Genomic DNA, 13,066 nt, shown 5'->3' with positions numbered 1-13,066 from the left:
CTGTGGCCAGACTTTAATGTGGGTCTTGTTGGAAGATCTAACATTATTTTGATCATTTTAATCCATCGTTAGTGCCTTCTGTCAGTGAAAAGGTTAATGCGTTAGGAATCCCCATTATATGATAAGCTCCAGTGTTCTCCACTCTCCCTCTGCTGGTGCATTCCTCAGCCTGTGCTTGCATGCAAGGAGACAGTCACCTCCCTCATAACTATTTTAATCATTTCAGAACTAGGAGAGGGAGAGGTTGGGTCTGCAACTCCCTTCTCCAAATTACCCAGGGTGGAGTTATCCAATGACAGGGATTCAGTAAACATAGGCTCTCCCCCTCCTCTCAGGTCCAACCCCACCAGTACAGTTATGCAGAGCACTGCGATTCTGCATAGAAGCTCACACACACACACAAACACACACACACACGCATACGTCCCATGCTAGCTATTTCTGGCCAGCATCCCGGTTACCAGCATTATCAAAGTTTCTGGATCCCACTCCGCTTGTTTTTCCTCCTGTTTCTTACTAGCTTGAACAGGTTTATATTTCCGCCAATTTAAGGCAGCTGCTAAAATGGAGGATACCACCTTGCAGATAGTCGAGCAGCCCTCCATCATCCCTGATACACCTCCAGGAGAAACTTCAGACAGTGAGCCCATCAAAGCAGACCAAATCAATGGGGTTTTGGTGCTGAGCCTTCTGGATAAGATTATAGGAGCTGTGGACCAGATTCAGGCGACCCAAACCCAACTGGAGTCAAGACAACAGGAGATGGAGAATGTAGTGGGCAGCATTCAAGGAGAACTGACCAAGTTGACCAAGTCCCATGCCACTACCAGCAATACAGCCAGTAAGCTTTTAGAGAAAGTGAGAAAGGTGAGCGTCAACGTGAAGACAGTGAGACAAAACCTGGAGCGGCAGCAAGCGCAGATCAAAAAGTTGGAAACCAATGAATCCGAGCTGCTGAGACGTAGAAACTTCAAAGTCATGATCTACCAGGTGAGAGCAGATTCTTCATATCTGTGCATAGTGTTAGACTACACTCTATGACATGTCATTCACATTCATTCTTCTCCGAAAAAAAGAGTTAAATCATGTAGTATGTGTCAGATACCACATCATCATTATGATTGCAAATGTTGCTCTACCATATAAGCAATGACCGTGAATGTGGATGCAAAGAGATACAGCTCTGGTAGGTTATTACCAAATGGTTGGGTCAGGGTGGCGGTAACTTGCAGATTTCCACGTTTACGGTCATTAGTTGTGATTTAGTAATGCAACATTGTGATCTTATGTAGCATGACTACAAGTCGTCATGTAGCCTTAGCCTAAGAGTGCTAATCCTTTATTAATTTTAGATAACTTTTAATTATATTACACAGGTATATACATTGTCAGACATCATTTATACCTCCATGAAGTTAACATTTCAGGTAATTGTTATATTTGTGTCTAATGAGTACACAAGTTGTGGCCTCCATTGTTATTAGCCCATTATTATGTCCGATAGGAAAAAACAAAAAAGCCTTGCAAGATCACGCAGACCTCAGTATATGTTATTGTGACACGTGGATTTCGTTAGTTAGTTTTTATGCAAGCTTCAATGACTACTTAACTTCCTTTGATTTTAATGTATGTAGGTAACTATATAAAATCTAATCCACAGCTCAGGACTAGGTGTTAAAGGGTTAAAGGGTGCGGATATGGGCACAGGCCAAATAACTCTCTTTAATATCATATTTGCTCAAAGCACTTGTGAAAGCTTAGAAATGAAATTGCGTTGTATGACTGTGGCCATTACATGTATATGTGTAAGGTATAATAATGTAGAAGCGCACGCCAAACATCACCGATCCCTCCAACATTCTGGTTAGGGTCAGGTATCGGCCTAGGTGAGTAACAGCTTCATACCATTAAAGTAAGCCACTATTTTTCTCATCATGCATGAAATGTTATTTAATATCACAGCTAAATTAAAGCCACAAGCTGCATAACTGGGTGATGTCCGTTATAAAGGATACGTTGAAGTTATTTGAAAGATCAAGTTGGTGACAGTTGTCGACTGCCCAAGTATTTGCAAAACGCAGATATTTTTGGCATGACAAGTCAGCCATCTTGCCGCATAACTTTCTATCCCAAGTATTGGATGACAACAATGTATCGTGATTTTATCCACAGAAGAACTGGGAATCCCTATTTCCCAGGTCTTATTGATTTGGGCCCACCAATCTCAGGTGTTTAGCCTAAATAATGTTGAAACCTATACAACTAGAGGGACAAAAAATGGGATTGTTCAGGATTGTAAGAAATTTTCTGGGATTTTGTTTTCCAGAAACCTGGTCATGAGTTGAGTCTGGCACTGCAGTTTAGCCCTATTCACTGGAATATGGAAAACCTGCGGCAGCAGACACAGCTGTACAATAGTGACGTTTCTGGAAAAAGCAGAACGTTTTCCCTAATCATGAAGTCCCTTTAGTTCTGAGCTTGTATAAAAATTCTCCATGGGCAATATCTAAGGAACGCCCTGTTCAGGAATGGTTATAACCCAAACCCCAAACCCTTAGGTATATGTTTGCTCATGAAAGCTTATGTGTGGAAATCACAGCTGTGTGCTTAAGGGCTGAAGTTTATATTCTATCTCAGCCATAAAAAGCACAAAGTCAAGTGGGCTCTAAATTATCCACCAATGTGTACGTTGCTGTAACCCGCTGAATGGACCTGCTTACATGGGCTCAGTCTGAAGACTGGCATCACATATTGTTCTTGTCCATACAAATTCAGGGGCACATGCATCAATCTGTCACATATGGTCACATATCAATGTTTGAAATGTGCCACCATATTTATGAACATCCATGTCACATTCTAGGACAATTCTAACAACAGCCCGGTCGATTTTCTTTTTATATGCTATTAGATGGAAACACAGTAAAATTTCTTTACACTCAAATATTGCCTATAAATGACAGATCTTGTCATAGTCACCTAACCCCTAAGTAATTCTAGGGCTATGTGCAGATTCAGAACATCAAAAATGCGGAATATTTGCAGTTGGAATGATTTTTCCTTCACATTCCCACCCTAATCCATTGTCTTTTCTCCAGCACATACAATATCATATATGGAAAAGTAATGCATTCTTTGTGGAAGCCAGACAGGCGTGAATATTGTATATTATTGCACCTGTTTCCGAACTCCAGTTTTCGCTTTAAACTTCATAGCCTGAAGACAGAAATTCGACTTTACCATTGTCTCACTTCCCACTACATCACAGCCATGTCTGTACTTTGTGTACTGTAATGAAAAACAGACCCGGCTGAGGGAATCATCACTAACTAGAGAAGAACCGCACAAAATAGACTTTTATCGTTATGTATTTTAACTCTGCATGTTTGTGATAGGGCATCCTGCCAATGGGATGAGTGCACTCTTGCATTTTCCAGTGACTCACGGTTTGTTGTGTGTCCTAAGGAATGGGGTGTGCACACAGGCAGAGGAATGGGGTGGGACCACCTAAATGTTTAGCCTTTGGATCTTTCTCTTTACAATTTATAAGAATATTAATATAAAAGACAAAAACAAGGGCTCACCTGAATAGTTTTTATTTTTCAGAATTTCACCTCCCTTATGAGTATGCGCCCATACATAACATACAGTGTCTTAAAGGGCAATTTTACTGTAAACTGCTTCAGGATAAGTGTTAGGGCTCGTGCACACGACTATATTTCCGGTCCAAAAGCATTGAAAAATGGACCAATGTTATTCAATGGGGTTGTGCAGCGATTTGTTTCACTGACCAAATCAGAGTGTAAAATAAATCGCAGCATGCACTAGCTTCTTCCTTAAATCGGATGAGACTCGGCCATACAAAAAAAAATCGAATGCCATACAGAGACACAGTACCACATCCGATTTTTATGATTTTTACGGATACATTGCTATTCTCTAAGATAGGAAACTGTAAATGGTCCTGTAAATGATTCATAGCTGCTGCTGTAAAAAAAAAACGGATTGTATACAGACTGCAAAAAGTGACAAAAAAATTGTCCCACTTTTCTGGATGAAAGTTTGAACGATTTTTTATACGCTCGTGTGAACCTACCTTTATAATGATTTATCTCACTGTTTTCTACATTGCTAGTATCCCCAAATATGGCAACTAAAGACTAAGAAGCCACAACCCGATAGAGCACCATTGTTTGTCTTTAGGATTTTTAGTCCTCTTTTCTTACAAGAACATATGTCAGAAACTTCATCTCTTATCCGAGGTGGAAGACGCGCCCTAACGAGCTTTGTGGATGCAAGGATAGAAGTAGTTAGAAAAGAGACAGACGGCTGTATAAATCAGACAAAGATCACAACGCAATGCTCGGACTGGCCGTCGGCTCTCCTGAGCACTGCGTTGTGATCTTTGTCCGAGTTATATGGCCGTCTGACTCTTTCCTTATGGGGGTAATAATTTTCTAATTACAAATATGATAAGTTTTGAAATTCCTCTTTACTTTATTGCTTACATACCTAAGAGCAGCCATATATGTTCTGTTGTAATGTTGACAACTATTAATTTAGTAGAAATTCTCCCAAAAATACCCAAACACTAGATGTCTCCACTATTTGCATTTACACAGACTTTAGGATGACTGTGACATGAATTACTTGGCCTTTTGTAAAATGTTAACAATACAGTACAGTTATATTATACTGTAAGGGTGCTTTCACATTGAGTCCAGGCACCCATTCGGTGGCCCCATCGGGGCTTTTGTCTGAAACCCCCACAAAACGGGATTTGAGCTTATGTGCTGACGGGCCATAGACTATAATGGTGCAGTGCATCATTTTCGAGTGTGTATGCCTACTGGAAGCGAACACTAAGAAGTAGTAGACTGCGTCTGAGTGTCGGACTCCAGTAGGCGTACACGCCTGAAAATGGTGCACAGCAGAGTGCACGTTCACTCTCTCAGCACCATTATAGTCTATGGCCCCATCGGTGTATATATCCGAATCCCGTTTTGCAGGGGGGGTGTTGATGCAAGCCCCGACGGGTGCCTGAATGCAATATGAAAGCACCCTAAGCCTCAGATGTACATAGAGATTTACACTTGCACTCATCTGTGTAGTAAGCCCTGTGTCAGTCATCTCATGTACATTTACTATTAGTGAACAATGGGTATTTCCAAAGGTGCATTTACATGTAATGATTGTGAGTCATTAAACGACTGCGATCAGCAAAAATTTTCCAATCAGTGGTCGTTTACATAGGTCCAATTTCAGATGCTCACTGAACGATAAGTAATAGATCACTCTATGAGCATAGACAGCCATTGTACTCTGCAGCATAGGTTCTCTTTATACAAGACGATGTGCTGCCGAGAACAATGACCTCTTGAGCAAACCAAAACAACATTTCACCCAATGATTGATCATTTTGCTCGATCGTCATGTTCTCGGCAGCCTGTTTATACTGCACGATTATCAGGAACGTGCACTTTTTTGTAAGTGCAATTTCCTTTTGTCTTGTTGCAGTGACATTACGGTATACAGCACTATGGCCTTGATTCATCAAACAATTGAATCCAGTAAAATTGTTTGAAAATGTAACCAAATTTTTGTGAAACTCATAGTTCCACAAAAACTTTATGCCTTTTAGTGCTTTTATGAAAGCCGTGGCCTGTTCTTTGCTGAGGGTGCACACCCAATGAATTCATTCAAATTTAAGCCACTAAAGTGCCATAAATTACAACAGGAATTTTCCACAGTCTTGGCTATAGTATATTTCTCATGCTGGCGCACAGGAGCTCGTACATGCGCCAAATTCATGCCTCCTAATAAATTTGGAGCATCTCAGTCCAGTGCACACTTCATCAAGACTGGTGTTCAAAATGCCAGTCTTGATGAATCAGAGCCGATATGTCTAGATATATCCATACATGATGATTCGGCCGTCAGCCATTTTTCCGGACTCTCAAATAAAAGCACCGCCAAGCATTCAGCATTCATGTGATCACTGTGAGCTGATCTCAGACACCTCTGGTAGTTATCTTCTGGCCACTTATCCTACTGGAAAACAAAAGAATAGGGAGATTAAATTCAAACTGTCCAATCCTTACCCCCCACCCAACACTACTTCAGTTGAGGCTTAATTCACACCACATTTTTACATACAGTTGTCAGTAAATGTATGGAGCCAAGAAGGCACGTGGCTGAAAACTTTACAGTATTATTAGACTTCTTTGGGTGGACAAATGCCACAAGTGTATGCATGCATATACATCTGACAGGTTTATATGAATCTGTCATAATAAAAAAAAGTCATATTTACACAAAAAATATTGGATTTTTTTCAATTTCGAGACAACTCTGCCACTTTTCTTTAGGCCTCCTTCACACGTCGGTATAAATCACATATGTGAAAAACCGCTACCGGTGTCATCCGCGTGTCCGTTTTTAACATCAGTGTGTCATCAGTGTTTTTCCATTATGGATAAATAAATGACAAAGCTTCTCCTATACTTTGCAATGTTAAACACAGACAGCACACGAATGACACATGGATGCTATCCGTGCGCTGTATGTGTTTTTCATTTGTATTGGCCCTTGTTTTTCAATTGTATTAGACATTGACAGATATGTCTGTGTGTGTTTTGTGCAGGGGTTATAATGGGTACGTGTGATATACGTTAAAAAGAAACAGATACCACAGTACTGGAAACACAGACATGTGAAGGAAGCCTTCAAAGGTGTGTCCACGCGCCAAACTCCCTGTACATTGTCTCAAAAATGCTGTGCATGGAATCGGCCTGTTCACTTCCATGGATTGAAACTATTTGGACTATCATTAGGATTTATGTTACATCTAGTATGTATCAAAGATTTATGGGATTCTAGTTATATATATGTTTTCTATTGATGCAAAGAAAGAATAATAACAATTTTGAAAAGAATTTTGTACTTGGATCATGTTATTTTATTCTGCATTTTTTTTTGTATATTAAGTGCGATCATTTCTGATCCACCACGTTGTAATTTCTGGTTAGTCTGATCTAGTATCAGAGGCGAAGCTCATTTTGTCTCTGCTTAGGGCAAAAATTCCATTTGCTGACCCAGTCCTTTATCTATTCGCTCTGATCAAAGCACTGTGGTTTTGGTGGCCACCCTGGTCCAGCACCTTTGGCATGTGCCCTGCTTGCCCCTGTAAAAGAAGGGACTGAACACAGATGACAAGTGAGAAAAAAATCGTCCAAGTTTTCTGAATGAAACTTTGAACAATGTTTTATACACTTGTGTAGGTTCACACGAGCACATATAACATTGTTCAGCGTTTCATCCAAAAAACTCGGATGATTTTTTTTCTCACTTGTCATCCGTGTACTGTCCTTGTACAATCTATTTTTTACAGCAGCACCTATAGACTTGAATGGGTAAGGCTCATCCAATTTACAGAGGAAACTAGTGCATGCTGCAATTTTTTTCACATGCAGTGAAAAATTGGTTCTGAGGATTCAAATAGCGGTGAATATAACGGTGGAGGAGGGGGCCATCGGCTCTTTCTTCCACCGTTCAGCATGTGAAACTGAGAAGACAGCAGACGCGATGACGTCACTACATCTGTTGTCTGTTGTGCAATGTGTCAGTACACAGCAAAGACCAGAGCAGAGCGCTGGGAGATCGGGAGCGAAGTGATTTTTATTTTTAATATGTGTGAATGTGGGTGGGATGTGTGTCTGTATACAGGCTATGTGGGGGCTCATACTGTATATAGGGGAACTGTATTGGGGCTCATACTGTATATAGTGGAGTTAACACTGTATATAAGGGGGTTATGTGAGAGCTTATGTGAGAATATATCCCATGATGATCGCAACCAGGTTCTGGGGCCGCCAACATCAGCAATTCTCTTCAGCTGAATGTGCGTCCTTGGACGCACATTCAATTGAAATGTATCGCGGCGCAGACACCAGTTCTATGTGCCGCAATACCAATAGGAGCCACTGACCAATCAGGGGCCGGCAGCTGACGTCGGGCAGCGTGTGACGTCACTGTCATGTGCCGCCCAGGTTGTGGAGGAGAAGAGGACGCTGTTCTCCAGGGGAGCGGAGGTCAGATAAGAAGGATTTTATTTTAATGTTAATGTGTATGTGAAGAGTAGCAGAATTGGGGAAATTACTACAAGATGGTGTACAGGATGGGCACATTACTATAAGATGGGGACATTACTATGAGATGCTGGCCAAAATGTATCCAGAACAGATTACACACACTGGCTATCTTTCTTCAAGGGGTTGTCCATTCTTAAGTGCTCCATGTAAGATAAAATAAGACATATACTCACTTCCCAGACTAGGCCAGTTGGCACTGACTCCCAGCGCTCATGCGACATTGCCTGGAGTGCTCACATAACAATCAGCAGCCATTTATTGTCTGCATTCATCACACTGTGAAGGCGGCAGAGCTGAGATCACTGGAACTGCGCCATTTCAGAAGGTGAGCATATAGTTGTTTATTTTATCTGCAGCACTGTAGTATTTAAGAAGGAGTTGTCCGGTTGTTGGACAACATCTTTAATGAGACCACCCTCTTGAAAAAATTTTACTGTAATTTTGCTTGTTCTTTCATTGTAAGTGCCACTATTGAAAACGTTTAAGTCTCATGATAGGTGCACTTTAATCATATTTATTGTATGGGGGGATAGGCATTATACAAGTCATCGGGAGTAAATAGGTATACAGTTGCAAATGTCTGGGCATAGTAAATAAAGTGATGTGAACCTAGTCTACTTTTTAGGGCTCGTGCACACGACCCATTTTCTCGTACGAGTGCTATCCATGTAGCACGAAAAAGACTATGCGCAGCTTCCTTAAGGTGGTGCCTATATGATGCAAAAACCACTATATGAAAAAATTAGCACCAAGGTACACTATAAAGTTTGTGACGACAATTGAATATTTCAATAAATGTTTATTGCCAACAACGTAGGACAGATTTTCAACCAACGTCAACGTTTCGGCTCGCAGAGCCTTTCTCAAGGTTTATCTATCCACTGGTGCTGGAGAGAATGAATTTCTGGCAAATCCTGCGTGATCCACGTAAGTCTATAGCCTGAACTGGGTCCCCCGAGAGACATGTCCAAGTGTGGGATCAAAGTGGGCAATCCAAGTCTATGGGTCTGTGAAAAAAATTGGACCGATTTTCATGGACCGACAGAATGGAGAAGGTGGAGAACCTTTTTTTTTCTCTCCATGTCTGAGAAAAACTGATGTCACTCTAATCAAACTCTGATAAAAGTCTGATCAGAATAATCTATTTTCTCGGATGTGGAGACATCGGTCGTGTGACCCTGCCCTTACAGCTCTTTTTAGCTTATCATGAGGCATCTGTTATATTACAGTAGCTTGTGATGGTTATTGCAGAATCTAGACTGCTATAATGTCTGCCTGTATAATTCACAGGTCACAGAAGAGAATATTGGTTGTCCCATAAAATATAGTTTTCTATATTTTCCAACCGCTCCCTTCTCTAGTATCAGAATGGCGGTATTATCTCATTTCTTTTGTGGAAAGAGAACAGGATTAGTTTATACTTGCTGACAATATGAACCGATCCAGTAAGTTTGCTATAAATGTCTCCTTACTTCGAGCATGATTCATCTTTCTGCTATAGAGTATTGTTTCTAGAACATGTCCAGGCAGCAGATCCCCAGTAAGGATCACCAGTTTACACTATACTTAGATATTAGTTATTCACAATAGAACTTTTTCCAGTGTTTGTGACAGCGCCATTGTTTTATATTCCTTCCATATGGTCATTACTTGCTTACAATGCACAATTGAAGGGAAGGTGTCATCAGAAAATGACCTATTGTCAGGTTGTTATGTTGAATATATAAAAAAAGAAGCCCACCACCCCCCAGAAACCTTGCCATTTGAACACTGGCCATGTAACTTAATATTAAATTCTTATTTCCTATTCTTTGCAGCCCCATAGACATAAACAGCTCTGACCCTATAGCCTTGCATAGAAGTATTTACTGCTCCTGCTCTGATGTGGCCGTAAAGAGTGCACTTGTAATTGGAGGTATTTGCTAATATTATTATTATTACACCTACTATATATTGTGATAGGATATTGGAGATGGGAATACCCCTTTAATGAATTTAAATAATCTTATCAGAATTTAGTAATTCTCTGAAACATTACAAAAACGTATGAAAGGGCCTAGGAAAAAGGCTAATTGGAGTTTTTTTAAGGAGCATGATTACCTTTAAATGTCAGTTAACATATAGAACTAACCAACAAATAAAATTGAGGAACTCTGTAAATACATGTGTTTTGTTTTTTTATTTACAACCTATATTTTTAATCCATGATTGCATTAACAATTCTTCTGGCTTCAGAGCTGAAATCTACCAGCATTACTTACTATCTCAATGCCTGCACTTGTAATCAGCAACTGCTGTGGAGTTTTTCCAAAAAAAGCGGTCTTATGTGCCAATGGGGTTGAATATTATATGTAAGGACACCAGCATGACATACTTCATACTTCAGTGTCTGTGCATGAGCAGCCAGACGTATAGCTCTGATATAGGATTTAAAAGAAGCAAGTTCATGCTAAATACTTGGTTACTTTTAATAGAGGCACATTGGGTAGTGTTCTGGAGTACACTCCATTTAACAAGTGCCAATGTGATTGCAGCATAGGGCAAAGAACCAATTGAGTTGAATTTGTTCCCTGCCGTACTTCATGATTCTATTTCAAAACCAGGATATCTGAGCTTGACAGTCATGTATTCCTGTAGACTCACAGCTAAATGCATCAACTAAATGCTGTTGAAGTATAGGCATGGAGACGAAATACCATCTTATTCTGTAAATAACACAATTAGGGTTTTTTTAGTGCAGAAAAGAGGAAAGACATGGTATACTGTGCAACAGCTGGATATAATGAGCAAAAAAAATAATCTATGGAGCCAGTTTGGTTCAAGCCTGGAAGGAATACAGTGCTATATGTAGTCTTAAAAAATATACCTCGCAGAACACAATTTGTTCAGTGCCCTGCTACATGGAAAAATGCAGTCTGCCATTTTCTTTTATAGAATATAAGTGTACTGGAGTATACTACTACACTAGAGGACAAAAGGACGGTCCTTTTGTTCTAATCAAGTGAAAGGAGCCCTTTGGATTCATTTGATATACAACGTATACGTGGGGAGCTTTTCCCAGTTTATACACTAAGGCCTCATTCAGACATTTGTGATTTTTCACAAATCCAAGTTTCATCAGTGTTTCATCAGTGATTTTCTTGTATAAAAATATAAAAAAAATGATGAAGCAAAGCTTCCCCTATATATTACAATGTTACTCATGGACAGCACACGGATCATACACTGATGGCAGCCGTGCGATTTTGACAGAACCATAGATATGGTGACTCCTATCAAAAATGAGCAAGCCTCTAATTATTTTGCGAACACCTGGTCCACAAAAATACATGTACAGTGGGGAAAATAAGTATTTGATACACTGCTGATTTTGCAAGTTTTCCCACCCACAAAGAATGGAGAGGTCTGTAATTTTTATCGTAGGTACACTTCAACTGTGAGAGACCAAATCTAGAAATAAAAATCAGAAAATCACGTTGTATGATTTTTACATAATTAATTTGCATTTTATAGCATGAAATAAGTGTTTGATACAACAGAAACATTTGTTTGCAATTACAGAGGTCAGACGTTTCCTGTAGTTTTTGACCAGGTTTGCACACACTGCAGCAGGGATTTTGGCCCACTCCTCCATACAGATCCTCTCCAGATCTTTCAGGTTTCGGGGCTGTCGCTGGGTAACATTGAGTTTCAGCTCCCTCCAAAGATTTTCTATTGGGTTCAGGTCTGCAGACTGGCTAGGCCACTCCATGACCTTGAAATGCTTCTAATGGAGCCACTCCTTAGTTGCCCAGGCTGTGTATTTTGGGTCATTGTCATGCTGGAAGACCCAACCACGACCCATCTCCAATGCTCTGACTGAGAGAAGGAGGTTGGCCAAAATCTCACGATACATGACCCCATTCATCCTCCCTTCAATACGGTGCAGTCCTGTCCCCTTTGCAGAAAATCACCCCCAAAGTATGATGTTTCCCCCCACTATGCTTCACGGTTGGGACGGTGTTCTTGCGGTTGTACTAATCCTTCTTCTTCCTCCAAACACGACGCGTGGAGTTGATACCAAAAAGTTCTATTTTGGTCTCATCTGACCACATGACCTACTCCCATCCCTGCTCTAGATCATCCAGATGGCCAATGGCAAACTTCAAACAGGTCTAGACATGTGCTGGTGTGAGAAGGGGGACCTTGCGTGTCCAGCAGGATTTTAATGCATGACAGTGTAGTGTGTTACCTATGGTAATGTTTGAGACTATGGTCCCAGCTCTCTTCAGGTCATTGACCAGGTCCTCCCATGTAGTAGTCTGGGCTGAGTTATGACCTTTCTCAGAATCATCCTTACCCCACAAGGCGAGAACTTGCATGGAGCCCCAGACCGAGAAAGATTGACAGTCAACTTGTGTTTCTTCCATTTTCTAATAATTGCACCAACAGTTGTTGCCTTCTCAACAAGCTGCTTGCATATTGTCCTGTAGCCCATCCCAGCCATGTGCAGGTCTACAATTTTGTCCCTGGTGTCCTTAGACAGTTCTTTGGTCTTGGCCATGGTGGAAAGGTTGGAGTGTGATTGATTTAGTGTGTGGACAGGTGTCTTTTATACAGGTAATGAGTTTAAACAGGTGCAATTAATACAGGTAATGAGTGCAGAGTAGGAGGGCTTCTTAAAGAAAAACTAACAGGTCTGTGAGAGCAGAATTCTTGCTGGTTGGTAGGTGATCAAATACTTATTTCATGTAATAAAATGCAATTTAATTATGTAAAAATCATATTATGTGATATTCTGTTTTTTTTATTTTTAGATTCAGTCTCTCACAGTTGAAGTGTACCTACGATAAAAATTACAGATCTCTCCATTCTTTGTAGGTGGGAAAACTTGCAAAATCGGCAGTGTATCAAATACTTATTTACCCCATTGTATA

General features: G+C 40.4%; 1 protein-coding gene across 1 annotated transcript in view; it reads left to right on the top strand.

Annotated features, from left to right (window-relative positions):
- The first annotated feature begins 341 nt into the window (after positions 1 to 341).
- CAVIN1 (caveolae associated protein 1) overlaps positions 342 to 13,066 on the top strand; it is a 54,093-nt gene continuing 41,368 nt past the window's right edge. Inside the window, exon 1 of the mRNA XM_073683567.1 lies at positions 342 to 990. Coding sequence (XP_073539668.1) covers positions 565 to 990 — 426 coding nt within the window. The 5' untranslated portion in view covers positions 342 to 564. The remainder of the gene's footprint in view (positions 991 to 13,066) is intronic.

The sequence above is a fragment of the Phyllobates terribilis genome, unplaced genomic scaffold (genome assembly GCF_046119375.1).
Source record: "Phyllobates terribilis strain yellow unplaced genomic scaffold, ASM4611937v1 Scaffold_5__5_contigs__length_657084704, whole genome shotgun sequence".
Taxonomy (NCBI): domain Eukaryota; kingdom Metazoa; phylum Chordata; class Amphibia; order Anura; family Dendrobatidae; genus Phyllobates; species Phyllobates terribilis.
Note: the sequence above shows the minus strand (reverse complement) of the source record. Positions and strands in the feature narration are given on the sequence as shown.